Below are 24,285 nucleotides of genomic sequence, written 5' to 3'. Positions count from 1 at the left end.
GGGATATGAGTGTGGGTAGGGGGGAAAAAACCCTCGTTTCCAGAATCTTTGCTCCAAAGCAAAATGCAGAACTGCCTTTCTCAGGGGAGCACGGACACATATCAGCTCACTTGGGGCTAAGGAAAATAGATGAACCAATGGTGTACTAGCCTTATGTCAGCAGGGAAGTATGCCAAGGGAAGTAATAGGTAAAGGGACCCCTGACCATTAGGTCCAGTCGTGGCTGACTCTGGGGTTGCGGCACTCATCTCACTTTATTGGCCGAGGGAGCCAGTGTACAGCTTCCAGGTCATGTGGCCAGCATGACTAAGCCGCTTCTGGCGAACCAGAGCAGCGCACGGAAACGCCATTTACCTTCCCACCGGAGTGGTACCTATTTATCTACTTGCACTTTGACGTGCTTTCGTACTGCTAGGTTAGCAGAAGGGACCGACCAACGGGAGCTCACCCCGTCGCGGGGATTCGAACCGCCGACCTTCTGATCGGCAAGTCGTAGGTTCTGTGGTTTAACCCACAGCGCCACCCGCGTCCAAGAGAAGTAACAGTCCCACTCTATTCTGCCTTGGCCAGACCACACCTGGAGTACTGAGTCCAGTTCTGGACATCACAATTTAAGAAGGACGTTGACAAGCTGGACCGTGTGCAAAGGAGGGTAACCAAGATGATCAAGGATCTGGAAACCCGAACTTATGAGAAATGGTTGAAAGAGCTGGGTATGTTTAGCCTGAAAAAGAGGAGGCGGCAGGAGATATGATAGCCATCTTCAAATATCTCAATGGTGGAAAATAAATACAACCCAGGTGGTTAAGAAAGCCCAACAGAGACTCCCTCTCCTCAGAGTATTGCAGAAGAACGATGTCAATCAACATTTGATGAGCTCCTTCTACCAGTCCACAATAGAAAGTGTTCTTTCATACTGCATCACGGTGTGGTACGCTGGTTTGACATCAACTGATAGGAAGTGCCTACAGAGGGTGGTGAATAAAGCACAAGGTATTATGGGCTGTCCCGTGAATCGGCTGGATGAAATTGCGGAAGAACGTTGCCTCAGGAGAGTGAGGAAAATTCTCAGGGATGATTCACACCCTGGCCGGCACTTTCTTGATCTCCTGCCCTCGGGCAGAAGATATAGAAGCATGAATAGTCGCACCAACAGGGTAAAGAACAGCTTCTATCCGTGGGCTGTTAGGCTGCTGAATGAAAAGATAACAACAGGGCAACTGACTTTTGGGTTTGGTGGGTGTGCATCAGTAAACGAGGGGAATTAAGACTAAGGGAGCTGAGTGGGGGGCGCTTGTGTAACCTCACTGTATACAAGCTGTACAAGTGACAATAAAGTATTTCAATTTCAATTCAATATGGAAGAGGGAAGAAGCTTGTTTTCTCCTGCTCTGGAGGGTGGGACTCAAACCAGTGGCTTCAAGTTACAAGAAAGGAGATTCCAACTGAACACCAGGAAGAACTTTCTGACAGTAAGAGCTGTTCGACAGGGGAACGGACTCCCACGGGAGGTTGTGGGCTCTCCTTCCTTGGAGGTTTTTATGCAGAGGTTGGATGGCCATCTGCCAGGGATAATAATAATAATAATTTATTATTTATACCCCGCCCATCTGGCTGAGTTTCCCCAGCCACTCAGGGGCTTTAGCCGGGATTCCTGCATTGCAACGGGTTGGACTAGATGACCATCAGGGTCCCATCCAATTCTACAATTCTATTATTCTAAGATGCAGCGGTTCTGAAATAGGCCCATTTCCCACTCCGCTGTTTCCAACTTCCTGATTAATCTTGCTTGGTTCAGGCGTAACACCAAACCACAGTTTAGTATGAAATGAACCTCACATGCTTCCCTTTCTGTGCTTCAATTCTCTCTTTCACTCTTGGCTTTAAAAGTAATGCAAGGTTTGTCTGGTTAAAGGTGAACTGTGGTCTGCCGCTTAAGTGGAAGCGAAAGGGGACCAGAGCTTGCGAGGGAAGGACAGACCCCCCTGCAGGCAGCAGGGCGCGTTCATGTAGTACCACTCAGCAGAAAGACAGGGGCACAAAACACTGCCCCATCTGCAAATTACAGGAGGATTCTTGAGGAGGCAAACAGAGAATCATAGAATCATAGAGTTGGAAGAGACCACAAGGGCCATCGAGTCTAACCCCCTGCCAAGCAGGAAACACCATCAGAGCACTCCTAACATCAGAGCACTCCAAACAAAGAACAGCTGGATCTTAAAGAAAAACGGGCAATTATCTTTATGGAATTTTCTACCACAATAAAATATAAACAGTCCAACACAACGAACGAGAAACATCCATTCAAGGACTTAGTTCCAGTTTGTTCTAAACGACGCTGTCTCTTGCTGCAATCCCAGGATGGAGTTGAAGAACATGAGATTCCTGGCATGATGCATCCATGTTTGGCCTCCGGGTGGGGGGCAGGAAAATCAGACTTGTTCCGCAAGGTCCAAGACTCGGAATTTGTCCAGGTTGTAGAAACATGCCTTCACCACTCGTCCGCCAAAGTACCTTCCATTCAGGTCAACAACGGCTGGAATAATAATAATAATATTTTTAATGCCCATCAAACACCGAGAGAGCAATTCGCCAGCCAGAGAAACATTCTTTCTTATAAGAGATTGGGCAAAAAAGTGGGAGAAGAACCAAGTCAAGTTCACTAGATTACGCTAACGAGGGCATCCATTTCATTTCAGTTCAAGATGGGCAATAATAATAATAATAATAGTAATAATAATAATAATAATAATTTATTTATACCCTGCCCTTCCAGTTCAAAAACCGGGCTCAGGGGGGCTAACAACCAATTTAAAACACTTAATTGTAAAAGCAGCATAAAATACAGTATAAAAACATGAATAACAATAAAATTCAATGTTCAGAAATCAATTTAGGGGAAATCCATCTAATAAGCATTAGATAATCCCCAGGGCTAGCTGGCTGAATTAGTCCTACTTGGGCCAGCGAGGAGGCCAGGGGAGAATTAGCTGTGGGGTCTCAGAGCGGGTGATCTTCATAAAAGGGGAGGGGGGGGAAGAGAAGGGAAATAAAAGATCAAGCTAAATTCAAATTAAAGGCCAGGCGGAATAGCTCTGTCTTACAGGCCCGACGGAAGGAGGTTAAATCCTGAAGGGCCCTAGTCTTATGGGACAGAGCATTCCACCAGGTCGGAGCCATCACTGAAAAGGCCCTGGCCCTGGTGGAGGATAGTCTGACTTCCTTAGGGCCTGGGACCTCTAAACTATGGTCCTGTGATGCTTTTAACATTTGTAAGTGAGGGATAACAACAACAACAACAACAACAATAACAATAATTTATTATTTATACCCCGCCCATCTGGCTGGGCTTCCCCAGTCACTCTAGGTGGTTTCCCAAAAAATATTAAAATACTGTAATACACCAAACATTAAAAGCTTCCCCAAGCAGGGCTGCCTTCAGATGTCTTCTAAAAGTCTGGTAGTTGTTGTTCTCTTTGACATCTGATGGGAGGGCATTCCACAGGGCGGGCGCCACTACCGAGAAGGCCCTCTGCCTGCTTCCCTGTAACTTGGCTTCTCGCAGTGAGGGAACTGCCAGAAGGCCCTTGGTGCTGGACCTCAGTGTCCGGGCTGAACGATGGGGGTGGAGACGCTCCTTCAGATATATTGGACTAATATTGGGCGTTTAATCCTGTGTGTGCTTCAAAGCTGACTGAGGCTGACGGATACTGAGACGTGACTTTGCCTCATGTAAAGGAGCAACAAAGAATAATGTCTACCCCCCGGGCATCAGTCCAGGCTCAAGAGACTAAGTCTATATTGCCACAACCAGAAATGGAACTGAATATTGTTCCGCGGACTTCAGGGCCAGAAGTTGGACTATGATCTGGGAGACCACGATTCAAACCCCCCTCGGCTCACCATGTGACCTTGGAGCAGTTGCAGTTTCCCTGCCTAGCCTACCTTACAAGGTTGTTGTGAGGATAAAATGGGGAATGGAAAAGGGAATCACATATGCCACCTTGAGCCCCTTGAAGCAATAGTGGGATATTGATGTAAATATTAAATAAGGAGCTAAGTACTGGACTGGTCATTATTAGACTGTTACCTTTAATTGCAGATTCCACTCTTTCGAACTCTAGGAATATTCTCACAGCTTCATCATCAGGTGCCCCTGGAATCTGTGTAAAACAAACAAACACACAATTGCAAAGAGAGGTGAAAGAAAGTAAAATAGCCCTAGCAATACTGTAACCTCCGATTTCTCCTAAGGATTACTACTTTTGAAGAATCATATATAAATCCACATCTCATGCTTCAGCTAGATAAAAGACAAAGGGCTGACATAAATGCAGTTGAAAGGTAACTACTTAAATCCAACGAATGTTCGGAGGGGGAAAAATCATGATTAGGAATTATTTAGTAGCCACAATCTCTCTCCCTAACCAACCTCACAGGGTTGTTGTAAGGATTTGGGGGGAGGAGGGGAGACACACAACACAGACTGACTCAAACTCTTTAGATTCAGGACAGGATATAAATTTAATAAATAGATAGATTTTGGTGGGAGTTTTTGTTGTATTTTTATTTTTTTAATGGAGGGACTGGATGAAAGATTGCCAGGCGTTAATTTAGAAGAAGAGGAGGAGTTTGGATTTGATATTATGCTTTATCACTACCCGAAGGAGTCTCAAAGCGGCTAACAATCTCCTTCCCCTTCCTCCCCTACAACAAACACTCTGTGAGGTGAGTGGAGCTGAGAGACTTCAGAGAAGTGAGACTGGCCCAAGGTCACCCAGCAGCTGCATGTGGAGGAGCGGGGAAGCGAACCCGGTTCCCCAGATTACGAGTCCACCGCTCTTAACCACTACACCACGCTGGCTCTCTCAATTTAGACACAACAAACTCTGTCTGCATTCTGGGACATGGAGCAAGTGATCCCCAAGGATTCCTTTCAGCTCAAAATTCCAACCGACTCAGGTTGCCTGCCAGATGACTTTTGACACACTTCGGATTAGATATGTAAAACTGGAGCAACTGTATGAACCAATATCAGATTGTTTGGCGGCTGCCAGGATGACGCACGTCAGATGCTGAAAAGAGCAGTCCGTGCTGCCCTGGTCTGAAGGGCTTCAGGTGGCTTGGATCTGCGCTCAAAACTCCTGGGTCAAATGGTGTGCTGTGTCATGGCAAGGTTTTCAGTTGAAGATTGCAGGCAGGTGTATACAAGTGAAGCACAATTTTAACTGTTCAGAAAGAAGGATGTCGCATTCCTTGATTAAATACGCTGAACTCAGAAAAGTTGTGCATTGAAATTCTACAAGGAAAAGCCATGCGAATCTTAATTAGATTGGTCTATAGCTTCATCCCATACCACGTGGGGGAGAAAATCAGTCTCCAGATTTTATGGTCATACACAAAAATTACCTGTTATTAATTACTCTTGGGTTCAAGAATGCAAACAAATAACAGTTTTTCCAACAGAAACTGGCATGCCTTTTATTTTGCATTCTAGTAAAACAACAACAACAACAACCTCTTGGTAACTGTGATATAATTTGCCAGTATTTTCTTAACTATATAATATATGGGTTTTGATCAATGTACAATGAAATTATAGAATTGTGACATTTATATAAGTAAACTATATAATTACTCTGCAGATTTTCAGCTCATGGTGGGGTAACTTTGGCTCTCCACAGATTTCCTTCTTACCAACATTTTGTGTTTTTAATGTGTTGTAAGCCCTGTCAGGTATCTCTTGCTTTTGTTTCTGCACACTGCTTATATTTGTTGCTGGGGCAGGGGGGGGCGGGCGAGGAAACTATGGGAAATGATGCCAGCTAATACCTCAAAGATGACACACTTCCCCACTTTGCCGTATTTTTCACATTCCTCCTTGGTTTCGCCTTCCAGGTCTTCATCAACCTCCCCAGCTCCGACCATATTCTGCAAAAAAGAAAAAAATCCAATTGAAGAGGGGGCCAGTGGCATAGCGTGGGTTGCTGTGCTCAGGGCTGAGCGGAAGTGGGGTGCGAGCGGGGAAAACTGTCAGAGTACGCATGCGCATTCAACTGTCTAACAGCGTCTGTGGGAGATAACAGGCCTCTGGAACGGATTGTGGTCGTGAGTAGAGGTTCCACTGTATTGTAATACCAGTCAGAGGCTTAATCCACAAGACTGGGGGTAGGGGACGACTCACCCGTAGCAGAACCACTTTGGTAGGGCACTTTAGTATCTCTGTTAAGGGATTCGAATCCGATTTCTTGGAGGCATCTGCAATGCAGAAAGGAAGAAAGCAGGAACAGGACAACATTAAATACTGGATCGCTACTTTGTGAGCAATCACATGCTAGGTAAATCCTGACCCAGGGATGCCTGAGGGTGTTCTTTTGATTCTAGGAATCTGGGGCGGGTGTTCAGATCATAAAGAACAGAACCAACAGAGCTATTCAGGCTGTTATACTCAGAGCAGACCCAGTGAAATTAGTGAGCATGTCTAAGCTAGCGCCATCAATTTCAATCCGAGTAAAACCACCTTTGGGAATGGTCGCTAGGTTTAATTACTCCCACCCACCGTGGACAACAATTTATTTTTTTGGACCTCGCCCACCTGACTAGGTTGCCCCAGCCACTCTGGGCAGCTTCCAACAGAATACAGTCATACCTTGGTTCTCGAATGGCTTATTTGCCGAGCAAATCGGCTCCCGAACGCCCCAAACCCGGAAGTAGGTGTTCCGGTTTGTAAACGTTTTTCGGAAGCCGAATATCCGACGCGGCTTCAGCTTGAGTACAGGAAGCTCCTGCAGCCAATCAAAAGCTGTGCCTTGGTTTTTGAATGATTTCGGGAGTGGAACGGACTCCCGGAACGGATTAAGTTTGAGAACCAAGGTACCACTGTATACAAAAGCACAACACCCAGTGCTTTTTTTCAGGCAGTACGCAATGGTGTTCAGGACCACCACCTTTTTTTGGGGGGGGGGATGAGGTGGGAGGGCTCTTAGACCTCGTCAGAGCATCGTGCCTCCTTCCCCAAGCCTGGTTAGTGTTTGCCCAGGCAGGGGAGACCTCTTCACCAATAGGCAGGTGGGCAGGCAAGAGAGTATCAAGCAGCTATCCTGTCCTCACTGCCCAGCCCTGATATCTGGCCACGCTGTTCCTGCATGCGCTGGCCCTACCCCCCTGTTTGTTGGTGAACCAGCACCTTTTTCCTAGAAAAAAAGCACCAAGAATGTCACACTCTCAAATAATAATAATAGTAATAATTTATTATTTATACCCCGCCCATCCGGCTGAGTTTCCCCAGCCGCTCTGGGCAGCTCCCAATCGAGTGTTAAAACAATACAGCATCAAATATTAAAAACTTCCCTAAACAGGGCTGCCTTCAGATGTCTCGAAGTACTACAACCCAAAAGCATCCCCACTATAGGGCTCATGGGGCCTGTATGAAGCAGTAACTCCTACTGGAGACTTCCTGGCCCAGAGGGAAAAGGACAAGGCAGAGCATACCACTGCAGATTGATGGCAACACAACTTTTCCATTTGTCAGACCAAAGGCTCTGCAGCACTTCTGAAGTCCCGAGGGGGCAAATAATCACCCAAGAGCAAGGAACTAACCTGATCTTTAAGAAAAGGCTTAAGCAGATAAGCCTCAGTTAAGCCTGTTACAGGTGGACACAAAGGGGAATGCAAGGCTGATTAAAGGAACGGAAACCAAGAGGGCAGTTAATTATTAAGTTTCCCCTGATGATCAGCACTTGGTCCGTGCAGTATGAGGTCACCCCACCTTTCTGCCTCAGCACCGCTGCCCACCTGTCAACATTGTTATTCCCTACTCCAGAGAAGTCTCCCCAAATTACCTTTATCAGCAGCATCGCCGACAATGATTTTGCCACCTCTCTTGCTGGTTTTCTCCACTGACAGCGCCGTGCTCAAGCCCTGCTCGTGCTTCCCGAGACCCTGGCCCTCTCGGAAGCCGTATTTCTGCATGATCTTGTGCGCCACTGTGCCTCTGGAGATGAAACAGAAACAGGGTTGAATGGGCAACCACTTGGGAAATCAGACAGCTCTCGTTTGCAGCACTAAACCTTGGCTTGGCACGGAGGAGCAAACGTACAGCTCCAAATGAGGGCGCTGTGGCCGCTTTGTCGCTATGAGGAGCTGAACAATGTTTTGGCTTAGCAAGTCTTCTGAACCTGGGCTTGTGGTTTAGCTCTGCCAGACACACCACCAGCTACAAACCGTAGAGCAAACCTTGGTTACAGTTTGTGGTTTTTCAGGCGGGAGCTAAGCCATGAGCCTGGGTTCAAACGCTAAGCCAAACTGTAACTTGGCTCGGTGCAAGGAGCTAACGAAGTTACCAAGGAGCAGCAAAGCAGCAACGATCTCCTCTCTGGGAGACCATATGTTTGCTCATTCCTGCTAAGCCACATTTCAACTTAGCGTTATGTGCAAACCAGGCGATAGAATGGATGTGTTTGGCAGGGGCTGGATCAGATGATCATTTGCGGCATTAAATGCTAAAATGTTAACTGGCACAGCAGCCCCTGAGATTTATCTAGAAGTGTTTAGCAAAATGAACACACCCAGAGAATAAGCAAGATTCAGCTACTTTTCTGAAATATCGCAAGCAAACTACAGTTGTTCACTAAACTAGGGTAGCAAGCAAAACTGTATCATCATCAGTGATAGACTGTCCAAAGGGAAACGTATTTCCAAGCTAACTGTTCATTAAACAAGTTTTCATAATGTTGTTCTTTTTTTTCATAATTTATTCTCTATTGTTTAAACATTTTGCATGGTTTATTATAATCACAAGAAAGGGAAAGGAAGTATATAGAACACTGACAATCTTAATTGGCCATTCCTTGTTTTTCCTGAAGCATCACCCAGGTGATTTCAAGTACAGTGGTGCCTCGCAAGACGAAATTAATTGGTTCCGCAAGTTTTTTCTTCTTGCGAGTTTTTCGTCTTGCGAAGCACGGTTTCCCATAGGAATGCATTGAAAATCAATTAATGCGTTCCTAGGGAAACCGCTTGCCAGGCTGGCGGTGCGGAGAAGGGCTTTTCTCCCCACCGCAAGCCTTCAGGACAGGTACGGGAACAGAGGGGAAGGCGCGCAGCGCTTTCCCTCTGTTCCCGGGGCTTGCGTGGGAGGAGGGTTTTTCCTCCCCACCGCCAACATTCAGAACAGCATTCTGAATGTTGGCGGTGGGAAGGAAAACCCTCCTCCCACCCCAAGTCTTCAGGAAAGCCATCCGAAGCTGGGCGGCGGGAGAAGGTGTCCCCGCCCCCCCGCCCGGCATCGGAGCTTCGTTCCGATGCCGGGCGGCGGGAGGAGGCGTTCCCCCCCCCGCCCGGCATCGGAGCTTCGTTCCGATGCCGGGCGGCGGGAGGAGGCGTTTCCCCCCCCCCGCCCGGCATCGGAGCTTCGTTCCGATGCCGGGCGGGGGGAGGAGGCGTCCCCCCCCCGCCCGGCATCGGAGTTTCGTTCGGATGCCGGGCAGGGGAGGAGGTCCGAGGACAGTGGGGAAGACGCACTGCGCTTCCCCGCTGTCCCGGAGATTTCCCTATGGGCTGTCGTCTTGCGAAGCAAGCCCATAGGGAAATTCGTTTTGCGAAGTGCCTCCAAAACGGAAAACCCTTTCGTCTAGCGGGTTTTCCGTCTTGCGAGGCGTTCGTCTTGCGGGGTACCACTGTATATTTGAATCTGTAATGGCTAGGAGATTCTATTTATTTATTTATTTATTTAATGAAGTTATACACGAAACAGAATAAGAGAGCAGAATGAATTTTATCATTTCAGACTGCAGGCAAAGGTAATCCATTTTTGAATGAATCCTTGAAGAAAATGCTCTGTGCAATTATTATTATTATTATTATTATTATTATTATTGAACAGCAGATCAAAGAGAAAGCTGTAAAACAGAACCTATCTGCTATGTCAGTTTGTTAGCTGGAAAGATATTTCTCTCTGGGGAGCATACCAAACTGTGAGCCACCACTTGCAATCTGAAAGGGAACAGTCTATTCTACTACCTCGGGACTCTACCCCTTTTCCCTGCAACATTCTAAAACCAGCATTAGATTTTCAGGAAGTCAGGAAGCTGAACTCCATGCCTGATGTCACACATCTCCTCAAAGCTGAACTAGTGCCAATAACTTTGTAGGAATAGCAGAATGTGCGTTACAGGAAGATTCAAGCATATCGCAGGCAGGAGGACGGAGCCCGCTATATCCAAAAGTATAAATTATGACCCTACAAAGAGGACAACATCCCCGCTCCCGAACAGTAAAGCAACAAGTGCATGCATGATCTTGTGCACCAGGGAGGGGAAGGAGTAAGTGCATATACAGCCTATGAAGACAGTTCCCCAGGTCTTGTAGCAGAGGAGAAGAATCAACATGCATGCGAGGGACACAGTGCAAGATTTCGTTGCAGCTTGAACTTGACCTGAGCTATTCCTGTGTAGTTTTATGGAACTCCAGCCCGCATGGAGCTCTGGCAGCTAAAGTCAATGTCAGGTCTCTAAAGAAACCTGCGCCTCTTTGAGGTCAGGAGCTGAATTCAGTTATCTTAGGCCATGGGTCAGCAAACTAAGGCCCGTGGGCCAGATCAGGCCCAATTGCCTTCTGGATCCGGCCTGTGGACAGTCCTGGAATCGCCGTGTGGATCGCCAGCGCGCACGTTCTTTCCCTCTCCCTCACACAGCAGCAGCACCTCCTCCCTCCTGGCTTCTCCCCGCCCTGCCTAGAGGAGGAAGGGGGCTGGGCTTTGTTGGTGCCAGCAGCAGCAGCGTTCGAGCAGCCGCCATTTTAAGCAGCCCCTCTCCAGAGCTCTTCTGCACGCTGCTCATCATCCCTCCGCCACCACCACCGCCAGCCCCTGCTGCTTGCAAGACACAGGTAAGCAGCCACCGGGGCTCGTGGTGCTGCAAGATGCCAAATTAATTGAAATCAGCAGCAGACAGCATGTGGCCTGCATGCAGAGTCCCCAAACTGTCTCCCTGCTTTATGTGGCCGTTGAGCAGCCACTCGCCCTCCATCAGGAGAGAGCTTCGCTAGAGAAAAGGGGAGACCCGGAGCTGCTACTGGGAACTGTAGTTCCACCTCTAGGACATTGGGCTTGACCTCAATAGCAAAACTGGAGTTATTAGAAGGTGATTGTCAATTTACATGCCATAGCGCATGCAGAAGTTGCAGGGTTGCTCCCCAGTACTGGCCACCACTGCCCCCTCCTGGCATTTTGTAGGAAGTGCCTGAAATGGTTGCATTCGCTCACCCCATGTTAGCAAGGAAGGAGTTGCTGGGTCCTGTCGGGGATCGAGGCCTCTCGGGCTCATCGTACATCGGGGGAGGAATGGCTGCTTTGGATGATGATGAACCGCGAGGCCTGGGCTCTTCTTCATACGGGAATGACGACGATACAGCTGGAAGCGAAGTGGGACGTTCAAGATTAAGCCGAAAAACCACAAAAAACCATGCATTTCCATTATGGCTGGCGTGCGTTTCCTGACTCGCTTGCACAGATAACTGAACAGCCTCGTAAGTTCCAGCTCCCACCTCTCCATTATCTTGCCTGCTAAACACCTGATCCGGCACAAACGCCATTCGAAGCTAGTAATGGCAAGCGAGAGGTCCAATGTAAAGGGGCTGTAGTGCCATGAGAATCAGCACAAGAGAATAGACAAATTCTTCAAAATAAATATACAACTGGGGGTGGGGACAATCCCCCATTCATCCATTTTTTTTCCTAACGTAAAGGGACCCCTGACCATTAGGTCCAGTCGCGACCGACTCCGGGGTTGCGGCGCTCATCTCGCTTTATTGGCCGAGGGAGCCGGTGTACAGCTTCCGGGTCATGGGGCCAGCATGACTAAGCCACTTCTGGCGAACCAGAGCAGCACACGGAAACGCCGTTTACCTTCCCGCCAGAGCGGTACCTATTTATCTACTTGCACTTTGACGTGCTTTCGAACTGCTAGGTTGGCAGGAGCAGGGACCGACCAACGGGAGCTCACCCCGTCGCGGGGATTCGAACCGCCGACCTTCATATTGGCAAGTCCTAGGCTCTGTGGTTTAACCTACAGCGATACCCGCGTCCTACCCACCATAAATAATGTGCCACCTAATGGATGAGTGCAGAATTTCTCAAGATTACCGGTAAAAAGAAAACCACAATGCAACCTTGAACATTGACTTGTTTCTGCACAACTCAGCTTGACGGCTACATTTAATGAGCTGCTTCATTTCCCCAACCATCACACCTGCACACACCCCTTTGCAGCTCACTTCCAGATAAGTGGACCCGGAGGAGTCAGAAACGGAAGATGCTCCCCTTGCTTTCCAAGAATCCCAGGAAGCTGCCATGGGTAAATTCAGAGTCCCAGGGCTCTGCCAGCTAGCAGGCCTAATGCCAATGCCTGCTGGTATACCCCACGTTCCTTAGGAGAGCAAGCCCCTCACTGGCTTGTTCATGCTCACTTTCTTGTCTACCTTGTGCGAGACCCATGGTCTATTTCCCAACAATGTACCACCGCTCTTGCTATTACAACAGGGATGAATGGCTTAAGCAGAGCTCTGCCCCACCCATTCCGAGAAATGGAAAGAAAACAGAAGAGGGGCCCATCTTATTTACAGATCATCCAGTTGTTCCCTCCTCCAACCTAGACCACAACAGATGCGTGAACATGACTGTGGAAAATGCAACCACCCAAATTCCCAGAAGTCTAACACAATGTGCAAAGTGGAAACACCTGGGGTTCAACTGCTAAGGTAGCAACTGGCTACCCTAGGTGTAGTTTTTTTTAAAAGCCCTGTCAGCTCACAAAAGCCACAGCAGTGAAGAAGCGCCGCACTGAGTAACACTTTCAGACGAAACCATTTTCAATGACATTCATGCACACTTGCCAGGTTTAGCACGGGAATCTTCAGGCTGACTTCCAAGCTACTTTGGAGTCATTTAGAGGCCTATCCGGCGTGTGTGTGTCATCGAGAAGATCAGTAATGGCAGACATGGTGCCACCTCAAAAAGCATTTGCTCACCCTTTCACTCTTCTTTATTTTTTTTAAGTGTATTTTTATTAAATATTTTCTTGATTTACAAAGGTATGTGCAATGTCTCTCTCTCATATTTTTTTCTATGTAACACTCTTTTTTTTTACAAATCGGTTTCATTTGTTGAGACATTAGGAAGAATAGGGGGAAAGATGGGTGGGGGTGGGGTCGGGTGGCGATGTTTCTATTATACTTAATATATGTGGGGTTTTGTGTCAGCGTTGCTTGTGCAGGTTCTCTGCTGTTCACTTGTGTTCCTTTGGTGGTGAGAGAGGTTGGGGTTGGTCGAGGGTGTGGCTGTTCATTTGTGGTTGGCTGTGGTGGTCTTTGTTTTCATGTGTGAGTGGGGTGGGTGGGTGTTTTGGATCAGGTTAGCCATATTGATTTGTATGTTGTTGGTGGATTTTTGTCAATGTCTTGTTGGGATGTGTATGTGATAAAGAGGAGCCATACCAGGGTGAAGGCGTCTTCTTCTATTTGACCCCGTGTCAGTTTCAGTTTATCGGTTAATTTTTCTAGTAAGGCTGTTTCCCATACTATTTAGTACCATTGGTCCATGCTTATTCCTGACAGGTCTCTCCAACCCTTTCACTCTTCTGCTGCCACAGCAGACTAATCACTAGAACCTAGTTCTTACAGACAGCAGCTATGGTAAACTGTCTCAACTGTACCGTTTTGGACTATGAGTTGGGGTGGAAGGAAGCTGTCGTAAAATGAATGCTCTCCCTCCAACTCCAAAAAAGAGATTCCTACACATGCAAAAACCTAACATGTCATGGAGAAGATGTCTTTCTAGCCTAGCGTTCTTCCTGACGTGCTAGCATTCTGCGCATGGGGATTATTTTCATTTTGGCAGGGAGAATTCATTGACGTGAACACCCCTTCCAAACAGCCCAAAAGGCTACAACTCATACACAGGCTTGCAGCCTGTGAAGAATAAATTTCAGTTTGCACAAGGTGATGGAGAGGCCCAAGAGGCTGGTCCAGGGCCCTGCAGAAACCAAGTGTGCATCCAGCCCTCGTATCATCTGCAGTGCCCCGGGTTTTGTGGCAGACATCCACAGCAGCCGGGTGTCCCTGGAAAGCATCCGCTGAAGGCAAGACATTTTTGAAAGCCATGGCACTAGCAACTTCAAAATAAAATAAAAATAAACATACGTTCTTTGTCCCTCTCAACCAAAGAAGTAGGTGGTGCGATGGCAGCTCCTCCCATACCTGTGAAAGGAAACAATTGCATGAAAAAGAATGCAGGAATCTGCAAGACTTAATAGGTGTCACAAGAATCAGAGACTCTTCCTTGGTTTTGCTGCAATGGACTCAACATAACTGTCCTTCTGGATGTTCAACAGGCTAGGCGTGTGCGCTGATGGGATAAAGAGATATTACACCACATATGCATAACTTGATCCACTCCCCCTCTTTCTGTGATGGAACTCTTATTTGGGGACTTCCCTGGCTTTTTTCTGGCCCACGTAGGACCAGTCTGGATAGTTGGCCTTGGTGAAGATTTGACGTTTTCATCCCCAAAAAGTTTTTGATTTGAGTTTCTACTGAAATGAGGCTGCATTTTAATGTTGTACTTTAATCTTGTTTTTAAGTTGTCTTTTAATCAATTGTTTTTATACCTGGTGTTAGCTGCCCTGAGCCCGGTCTTGGCTGGGGAGGGCGGGGTATAAATAATAAATTATCATAAATTATTATTATTATTAGTTCAATGCACTCAACTTCAGTGATAAAAGCATCAATGCCTAGGGAGGCACCTGGAGCCAGAAAGCATCCCCAAAGCTCAGCATATCCTGGACTACATCCCAACACTGAGTTGCCTTGGTAAGCCCCAGGCTACAATCAACCAAAAGAATGAAAACTTCGATGACACACTGCCGCTGATATGAAGGGGTTGGGGTATCAGAGAGGTGTGTAGCTGTTCTATCACTTTGTCGCTGGTTTCTGCCACTCCTGGCTCCTAAAAGGTGTAAGCCCAGGGTCTTTGAAATGGCTCCACCAGATGTCCCTTTCCTCAAAATGTGTGTGAGAAAAACACAGAGCTGCCTTTTAGAGGCTTCAGACCCCAAGGTCTGGCACAGCTTGTTCAATGCCAGAAATAAGACACCCGGCAAGAAACCGCCAGGGTGATTTTGCTTTGTTAATTGGGGCACAATAAAGGCCTCCTTATATTCTGCGACCAGTCACCTGTCCTGTGCATCTGCCAACACCGATCCCAGTGGAAATGGGTTCTTGCACAACAGCAAAAGAAGAGAGGATAATGGGAGGAAGAGAGCCAGAGGTTTGGTGAGATTAACATGGCTCAAAGTCAGCCAGGGAATTAAAAGTGCAGCTCAGAGAGATGACACGATGCCGAGAAGCACAAGAGAGCATATTTCTTCAAGCAATAAAGCCCTCTACAATTGGGAACTGTGTCCTGCAAGATCTCCATTACAAAGTTATTTATTTCCAGTTCCCAAAAGGAAGGAAGCCCAACTAAAGCTGGCAACTTAAAATTATTATTATTATTATTTATTGAATTTATATACCACCCTATACCTGGAGTTATGGAGTAAATTTGAAGAAAACTTCAATAGTTGGAAATGTCTAGGTGGTCCCCTACTTTGCCACTTCTCCATTGCTGCCTCTTCAATGTCGGCGATAATTTAAATGGCACACTCAGAAATCCGGGATTGCTTTAAACCCCGCAACCAGTCTCACTGCCATTTCCTTTTTACAGATTCAGAAACGAGGCTACATGGAAGACTTCCCCAAGCCATGACCTTCAAAGTCATCACCAAATCTATGGAACGTCTTGTCATTTAAGCACTGGGACGCTACAAAGGATTTTTACTGGGAGAGAGAAAAAGACCATTCCTGCCTCTCCCCCACCACCAAACCCCATTGTGTGTGTTGTGTTGTGTTGTGTTGTGTTGTGGAGGGGAGGACTGCAACACTGATAGCATTAAGGACATAATGGGGTTGTCTGGTCTGGGTGGGAGAGAAGCCACCCTTGCTATACAAAATAGAGATAAATCAGCAGCCACAATTGATGCAGAAAAGTAGCTCCAGCTTTTGATAGACCCTGAACTTTCTGTTCTCAGCAAGTCCTTAAGCACTAATCAGCTCCTTGCTTGGCACCACTGCGTACCCTCTCTTGCACTCACTCATGAGCAGACTTAACCAGGTGGCAGCAGCAGTTTGCTACAGTGCTGCCAACAAAAAAAGTCTGCTCTCAAGGGCTGCAGGGAGCTCTTCGTGCCCACCAGAGAACTTATCTAGGGGCATCCCCCTAATGGCTTGCTGCCCCTGGGTAGGCTGCTTCAAAGGTGACCACACATGACAAGGAGGCTGGCAGCCCCAAGAGGACCCCAGAAGATGCCACAACCTGATGGGCACCGACACTGGTCTCCAGGCAAGGGGAAGAACCCATCACATCTAACTGAGATTCCAGTGTCCAACCAAGGCCGTGCTCCACGACTAGGATTTCCTTACTTCTTTTCCTCCTCTCTCTTTCGTAATCTTCATCTTCGTCAGAATCTGGATCCGGCCGCCTTGAAAATCCACTCGCCTCATGCCTGTCTTTGCGCCTCCTTGAAATTAAAACAGAAATTAAGATGACAATCCTCAGGTGCAGGGAACCCACAGAGCACACTTCGCAATGCAGGGTGTGTTTTGCCTACAACAATTACGAAATACAGATGTTTACAGATGCATTTCAGAGGTACTATCTGTTTTTCTTTTGCTGCAAGGGTTGGCATAGTTCCTACGAAATCCATCTCTACCAGTTTTATTAGAGTAATTCCTTTCTATCCAAACTCTGGGCACAAACTGATTTCCCCCCTAAAGGACTAAACTAATTAATGATGGGTTACTTCTTTCTGTCCAAGTGTTTACAATTTGAAGCAGCTCTTTGGCAAGTCCAGATACCATTCACACAGAAATAAATCAATACTGGTTTACTGTACATTGATCTCAAATGCCAAGGAAAATTATTCTGAAAGGTGAAAACTTGGGTGCACTGATATCCAACATCCTCATACGAATAGGACCTGAGAGCCTATGATATCCTGTAGCGAACGTGCCCATACAAGTGAATTAACTGTATCACAGGTTTAATTAAGGATTTACAAGGTGAAAAATATTATCAGCTGACCTGATGTCTTACAAAATTATTCCGCTTGTAAAGACTTTGACACCATCAAAATGGCTAAGACAAGCATGTAGGTGGATGGTTTACGGCCCAGACGACTTACTTCTCCCTTTCTTCAATCTCTTTCTGCCTCTCCAGCTCACGTTGCCTTTGCCGTTCTTCCCGCTGGCGTTTTACTACTTTCTCGTAATCGTTGGGAAACATGGGGTCATACTCATCAGCCAAAGGAATCAAGACATCTCCTGCAGAAAAGCCACTGGGGACGGGGTCCTAGGGTTGGAAGGGGGAGAAGCGCTGATGAAAGCTAGCCAACGAAATTGCAACAGGCGAGAGGCCTCCTCGAGTGCCGCCGATTTCACTTTCAAAGTATTTCCCAAATATTTCCTCTCGAAACCCAACATACAGAAAAACAACCTCCCCCAAAACCAAAGTCAACAGCTGCCCTTATGCTGATCTGCAGTTGGGATGAGGCCAAGATCTGCATTCCACTTATGGTGCCCAGAGGAGTTGGGGTTGGACCTGGATGCACTGAGTCTGCACGAAAACTGTCTGCTTGACCCTTTCCAAAGCGATAATCCTGTCTGATAAAAGCACCCAGCGCCCTTTGGGTCCTATTGCCCGTATTGTATTTATTTTGCCCACCCAAACTGCGCTGCTTTGTCAGTTTGCTTCTGGTTTCATTTCATGGTGCCTGCTCTTGCTTGTAAGCCGTGAAAGGACCAGGCAAACACGTCTTCAAGAGCATCCACTCCCTTATGAACCTCAACCTATCTCCGTCAAGAACAGAAGAAGAAGAAGAAGAAGAAGAAGAAGAAGAAGAAGAAGAAGAAGAGTTTGGATTTGATATCCCGCTTTATCACTACCCGAAGGAGTCTCAAAGCAGCTAACATTCTCCTTTCCCTTCCTCCCCCACAACAAACACTCTGTGAGGTGAGTGGGGCTGAGAGACTTCAAAGAAGTGTGACTGGCCCAAGGTCACCCAGCAGCGAACCCGGTTCCCCAGATTACGAGTCTACTGGTCCTAACCACTACACCACACTGGCTCTCAGAAGACCACTGCCAGACCAAGCCAAAGGCCCTCTAGCCCAACATCCTGTTTTCACAGTGGGCAACCAGATGTCCATAGGAATCCTGCAACCGGGACCTGAGCACAACAGTGCCCTCCCCACTTGCTCTCCCCTGTGGGAGAGGAGATCTCTGCAAGAGTACCCAAGTATTATGCCTTTGGGAGAATAATATGGAAGCTACTTAGAAACAGTGCTACTCAGAGATGGTACGAAGGCTGTGAAACACTTTCCTTGGAGCCTCATCAGGTAGCACACCCCGTTAGGCAATTTGTCAAAGGCCCCCTTCGTATGCATTTGGGGACCTAGCTTAAAATTTACACTGCTGACCGGAACACCCTCTGTTGCAGCTGTCTGCAAGCCACCGTTCCTGCTAACATTCATATTTTTCCGACTCTGTTAATGCAACTTTATTGGTTGATCCTCCCTTAGTTACTGTTGTTGAGTGTTTTGCACAAATTGGGACAAACCAATCATCTACAGCCTTTCTCAACCTTGGGTCCCCAGATGTTTTTGGCCTACAACTCCCATCATCCCTGACCACTGGTCCTGTGAGCTAGGGATCATGGGAGTTGTAGGCCATCTGGGGACCCAAGGTTGAAAACCACTGAATGTATTCAGATAACACGACGTTATTATTATAATCAGTATTATTATTACTGTACTTATTATTTATACTTACTAGTCACTTGTTACCTAAAAGGTCTTCGAGCGACTTAAGATTTAAAAACATTAAGGCATTATCACATTAACATGTTTGCAAAAGTGTGACAGCACTAGTCTCATAAAAGGTCATTTAAAGATCCCTGTCACTTAACACCTTTATTGCACGGATCAATTTTAGAAACCATCATGATGAAAGTGTCTCACAGTTTCCTGGCTGGCAATTTTCTGCATTTAGGATTCCACTATATGAGCCCCCGCCCAAAAAAGACCAGTTTGCCTCGGAGCAGCTCCAGTCTTACCTTCAGGCCAGCTGCCACGTGAGGAGGGGTGTCTACAATTTGTCGCTCATCAGATGCACTGCCTCGCTTCAGGTCAATCACGGGAGCAAGAACTGTACTTTGCTTTGTTCGCTGACTCTAAAGTAAGAAGAAGAAGAAGAGAAGAGTTTGGATTTGATATCCCGCCTTTCACTCCCCTTCAGGAGTCTGAAAGCGGCTAACAATCTCCTTTCCCTTCCTCCCCCACAACAAACACTCTGTGAGGTGAGTGGGGCTGAGAGACTTCAGAGAAGTGTGACTGGCCCAAGGTCACCCAGCAGCTGCATGTGGAGGAGCGGAGACGCAAACCCGGTTCCCCAGATTACGTGACTACCGCTCTTAACCACTACGCCACACTGGCTAAGTAAGAACATCACAAGCAGACACTTCACTCAGCACCAGAAATGTTCTGCAAAATGTCCCGTGTTCCTTTCCACCCTAGATCATTAAGCAATTTGTTTGCGGGGCGGGGGAAGGCTTGTCACACCCCAAAAATTGCAAAGCAAAAAAAGAATACCGCTCTCAAAAACCAAAGTGGATAATAGATGGATGGGAAAATGCTCAGAACATGTGCTCAGGTTTTAGCAGAATCCGAATTCTGGGAGATGCCCTTGTCCTATTCAAGCCTGATTTTCAAATACAGGAAACAAGATGAAGGTGATGTAACATTGCAAATTACAGTAATTTGGTCTGCCTCAAGGTATTAGGATCATAATGCACATGATTCATTCAACAGCCCCCGGAGACTGAACGATGATGCAAGCTATCAATTTCAGATGAAGATGCTGAGAAGCGAAATGGAACCTTCCCAGTTTATTTAAGGCAGAACACTCTAGGGTCAGGATCTAAAAACCCAAGAGCTTGAATTCCTGTTTTCAATTATCTTTTTTTTTTTTTTTAAAGAAATTTATTGGGTTTTACAATAGAAGTAAACATAATAAACAATGTAACATATATCTTAACATAATTTCACATTTTCTTTGGACTTCCTCACATCTCCCGCTCCCACTTTCATCGTTATAACATTTTGTCAGCAATTTATTATCTTATTTGCATTCTTATATCCCTTCTATGTTTCATAATCTTCTAGTTCTCAAAAAGAGTTATATTTTCCCAATCTTACTTATTTTCTTAAAATCATCTAAATTAGTGGTGCTCAGTTATTTTGATCTAGCATCCTGTTTAGCATTCACTCAAGTTGCAATATTTTTGTAGATAATTCTTAAATTTCTTCCAATCCTCCTCAGGAATTCCTGTTTTCAATTATCATTTCTGGGCTCCAATTCAGTGGCTAGCTAATTTTTACATTATTCCATAAGCTATGCACTTCAAAAGCACTTTGAAGCAGCTTTTAATTTTCGTCAAGGTTAGGACAGTGTATTTCTAAGAGTCTTCACTCTACCTTTGCCTGGGTGAGAGCTGCCTTCTTCACTTGCAACTGAGACTGCAGAAGTTTGAAGTTTTTGGACCAGCCTTCTGTTTTCGTATCACTGGTCTCCACTCCCAAATCATCATAAAGCGACATTTTCTTTCGAGCTCAGAGCTAGGAATCAGAGAGGATGAGAAGGAACAAATCATATTATCATTTTACTCAAGAGTTGCCAGTGGTGCCCTTGAGGTCTTGCCCTGGTGCACAATAGCCTGAGTACACAACCTCCAACTGTTCCACTGTCAAACAGTTCTTAATGTCAGAAAAGTTCTTCCTGATGTTCAGCTGGAATGGCCTTTCCTTAACTTTCATCCATTCCTATTTGGGAATGGTCATAGCTCAGTGGTGCAGCGTCAGTTTTGCACCGAGAAGGCTCCAGGTTCAATCCCTGAAATCTCTAGGAAGGGCCGAGAATGAAATCCAGGCGTGCTGCTACCAATAAGAGTTGCCCAGAGATAATAATAATTTTTTATTTTATTTTTTTTACAGTATACCCCGCCCTTCCCAGCTCAGAAAACTGGGCTCAGGGCGGCTAACAACCAATTTAAAACACCTAATTGATGCAACAAAAAACAGCATAAAATACAGTATGAAACGTGAAGAACAATAAATTCAGAATTCAAAAATCAATTTAGGGGGGAAATCCATCCAATAAACATTAGATGATCACCAGGGCTAGCTGGCTAAATTAGTCCTGTTTGGGCCAGCGAGGAGACCAGGGGAGAATTAGCTGTGGGATCCCAGAGCGAGTAATCTTCATAAAAAGGGGAGGGGAAGGGAAGGAAGGGGAATAAAAGATCAGGCTAAGTTCAAATTAAAAGCCAGGCGGAATAGCTCCTTCTTACAGGCCCTGCAGAAGGAAGTTAAATCCTGCAGGGCCCTGGTCTCATGGGACACAGCATTCCACCAGGTCGGAGCTGTCACTGAGAAGGCCCTGCCCTGGTGGAGGATAATCTGACTTCCTTAGGGCCTGGGACCTCTAAACTGTGATTATTCATGGACCTTAAAGTCCTCTGCGGGGCAGACCAGGAGAGGGGAACCTACAGTCCTCAGGATACTGGACTACAACTCCCATGATTCCTGGCCACTGCCTATAATGGCTGGAACTCATGGCAGCTGGGAGTCCAAACCACAGATGCCCCAGCCCTGGTGCACATGTAGATACTGGAAATCGTGACTGCAAATGTCCAGACACCAAAAATAGCTTCTGCGCAGGCGCAATTTCCGGCGTCTGGGCATGCGCAGAAACGATTTCCGGCGCCGTGGATATGCGCAGACATGATTTCCAGCATCACGCTGCAACAGTCCAGCCCACAGACGATCTCCATGGGAGTGATCCGGCCCATGGACAGTAAACCTTGCCAACCCCTGGTGTAGATAAACTGATAGTTCAATTCTGTAAAAAGCAACTTCCTATGTTCTTAGGAGGGACGCGGGTGGCGCTGTGGGTTAAACCACAGAGCCTAGGACTTGCCGATTAGAAGGTTGGCGGTTTGAATCCCCGCGACGGGGTGAGTTCCCGTTGCTCGGTCCCTGCTCCTGCCAACCTAGGAGTTGGAAAGCATGCAGTACAAGTAGATAAATAGGTACCACTCCAGCGGGAAGGTAACTAGTGTTTCCATGCGATGCTCTGGATCGCCAGAAGCGGCTTAGTCATGCTGGCCACATGACCCGGAAGCTGTACGCCAGCTCCTTCGGCCAGTAAAGCGAGATGAGCGCCGCAACCCCAGAGTCTGCCACAACTGGACCTAATGGTCAGGGGTCCCTTTACCTTTACGTTTTTAGGAAGGGCCAGTGGTATAGAGCACCAATTTTGCATGCAGAAGGTCCCAAGTTCAAGGGCCGGCATCTCCAAGCAAGGCTGGGGAAGATCCCCTGCCTGAAACTCTGGAGAGCTGCTGCCAGGCAGTGCAAGCAATATGGAGCTAAATGGATCCAAAGTTCTGAGTATCAGGAAGCTTCCTATGTTCTTATTTATTAATGTTCCTACTGTTGCTAGCTCATTAGTATAGCATCAGTTTTGCATGCAGAAAGCCCCAAGTTCAATTCCCGGCATCCCCATCAGGGCTGTTAAAAGATCCCCTGCCTTTGCAACTACAGCAGCAAGAATGTTAGGTAAAGGTAAAGGACCCCTGACCATTAGGTCCAGTCATGGCTGACTCTGGGGTTGCGGCGCTCATCTCGCTTTATTGGCCAAGGGAGCTGGCGTACAGCTTCCGGGTCATGCGGCCAGCAGGACTAAGCCGCTTCTGGCGAACCAGAGCAGCACACGGAAACGCCATTTTCCTTCCCGCCAGAGTGGTACCTATTTATCTACTTGCACTTTGACGTGCTTTCAAACTGCTAGGTTGGCAAGAATGTTACTCGCCCACAAATGGAAAGAAGTAGAAGTCCCAGCAAAGGAAGAATGGATACAAAAACTTATGGAATATTCAGAAATGGCAAAACTTACCAGAAGAATAAGAAACCAAGATAACATACTTTTTATAAAAGAATGGAAACGGCTTATTGAATATTTACAGATAAATTGTAAACAGTGAAGAACGTTGGCAGCACTGTTGTAACCCGCAGTTTTATAAGAGTATATATTTAAAGTAGATGAATAAATGAGCAAATTAAGTTAATTAGGATATGCAGAAGATATTCAAAATAAATTTAAGGAGCCGTAGAAAGAGGGGGCAGGAAGTCAAGTTTTAAAATGTTAAAATGAATGTAAAATTAGTGAAAATGTATAAACCTGAAAAGCATAAATAAAAATAAGAGACTCCCTGCCTGAAACCCCAGAGAGCTGCTGCCAGTCCGCACTGGCAATACGACGCTAGATGGACCCAAAGTTATGACTGAGTATACGGCGGCTTCCGATGTTTCTAATTGCTGACTGAGAGGCGCTCTGCACATGCTCAGGAACACACGCTACTGCCCGCAAAAAAAAAGCCCATCAGAGGGACCCGATGTTTAAAATTAACCTTTTTTCTCCCTTTTCCTTTCGAAATGAGGCTGCGATTATTTGTCACGAGGCGGAGCAGGCAAGCAAACCCGGTTCTCCGGTTAACCGCTGTCTCGCACACCCTTCAAAAAAACCGAGCGACAGCCGTCTCTCAGGCTGGATTCCTTTTCGTACTCCGAAGCCACTCAAGTCTGGCGTTTTACCTCTTCCCCGCGCGGCGAAGGCCTCCCAGTCCTTCCGTGCAGGCCTCAAAGCCGGGGCCTCGCGTAGGACCCGACGCCGAAGAAGGCGCCTCCTCTTCGGCCAAGGAAAGCTCCCGCGTCACGGCCAGCGCGAACCAATCAGGCTCTTCCTCCCTCGAAGCGCCCGCTAAGAGCGGCGAGGTAAGAGGGTGAAACGGCGGCTGCGCAAACGCCGGGCGGCCGGGTGGGAGGAGCCAGGCAAAGGACTCCGGCGACCCTACGGGCGGGAGGAAGTCTACGCCAGCCGCGTACGCAGGCGAGATGGGAACGCTACGGCCCTCAAGCGGGCAGCGCGCGGAAAGGAGACAAAGCCATTTGCAGCCATACTGGCGCTGCGCAAACTGCGTAGGGTGGGGGAAGTTCTCTGCTGACCCCTAGTGGCGCATTACTCAAAACACAAACCTCGCGAGTATTTCTTAGACCTCTTGATCTGTTTACATTTCCCCT

The 24,285-nt window shown here is 47.0% G+C and overlaps 1 protein-coding gene and 1 long non-coding RNA gene across 5 annotated transcripts in view; one reads left to right on the top strand and one right to left on the bottom strand.

Annotated features, from left to right (window-relative positions):
• The window catches only part of LOC308486478, a 260,503-nt gene extending 244,634 nt beyond the window's left edge, over positions 1-15,869 (top strand). For both annotated transcript variants that reach the window (XR_013991066.1, XR_013991067.1), the window contains 2 exons: positions 14,749-14,865; positions 15,761-15,869. This is a non-coding gene — a long non-coding RNA (uncharacterized lncRNA). The remainder of the gene's footprint in view (positions 1-14,748; positions 14,866-15,760) is intronic.
• Positions 2,218-23,983, bottom strand: RBM17 (RNA binding motif protein 17). 3 transcript variants are annotated; one of them, XM_081023141.1, is made up of 12 exons: positions 23,800-23,983; positions 20,623-20,763; positions 19,203-19,319; positions 17,277-17,443; positions 16,516-16,613; positions 14,197-14,253; positions 11,264-11,411; positions 7,842-7,993; positions 6,185-6,258; positions 5,833-5,931; positions 4,091-4,163; positions 2,218-2,536 (listed from the first exon to the last, which is right to left on the bottom strand). In XM_081023141.1, the coding sequence occupies exons 2-12, from the start codon at positions 20,743-20,745 to the stop codon at positions 2,433-2,435; spliced, it is 1,212 nt and encodes a 403-aa protein (XP_080879267.1). In that variant the 5' UTR covers positions 20,746-20,763; positions 23,800-23,983; the 3' UTR covers positions 2,218-2,432. The 3 variants fall into 3 exon arrangements, with proteins under 3 accessions (XP_080879267.1, XP_080879268.1, XP_080879269.1); XM_081023142.1 differs by lacking the exon at positions 23,800-23,983 and having other exon boundaries at positions 20,623-20,782; XM_081023143.1 differs by lacking the exons at positions 20,623-20,763; positions 23,800-23,983 and adding an exon at positions 19,578-19,685 and having other exon boundaries at positions 19,203-19,317.
• Between the last annotated feature and the right edge of the window lie 302 nt (positions 23,984-24,285).

The sequence above is a fragment of the Podarcis pityusensis genome (assembly GCF_964106645.2).
Source record: "Podarcis pityusensis genome assembly, chromosome: 10".
In the NCBI taxonomy this organism is placed as follows: Eukaryota; Metazoa; Chordata; class Lepidosauria; order Squamata; family Lacertidae; genus Podarcis; species Podarcis pityusensis.
Note: the sequence above shows the minus strand (reverse complement) of the source record. Positions and strands in the feature narration are given on the sequence as shown.

Coding starts and splice junctions, on each gene's coding strand:
- RBM17 (XM_081023141.1), bottom strand. CDS start 20,745: ATGTCGCTTTATGATGATTTGGGAGTGGAGACCAGTGATACGAAAACA. Junction 11,412..14,196: donor GGTTGAGAGGGACAAAGAAC/GTATGTTTATTT, acceptor CTTCGCTTCCAG/CTGTATCGTCGTCATTCCCG. Junction 4,164..5,832: donor GGAAGTGTGTCATCTTTGAG/GTATTAGCTGGC, acceptor TGTTTTACACAG/ATTCCAGGGGCACCTGATGA.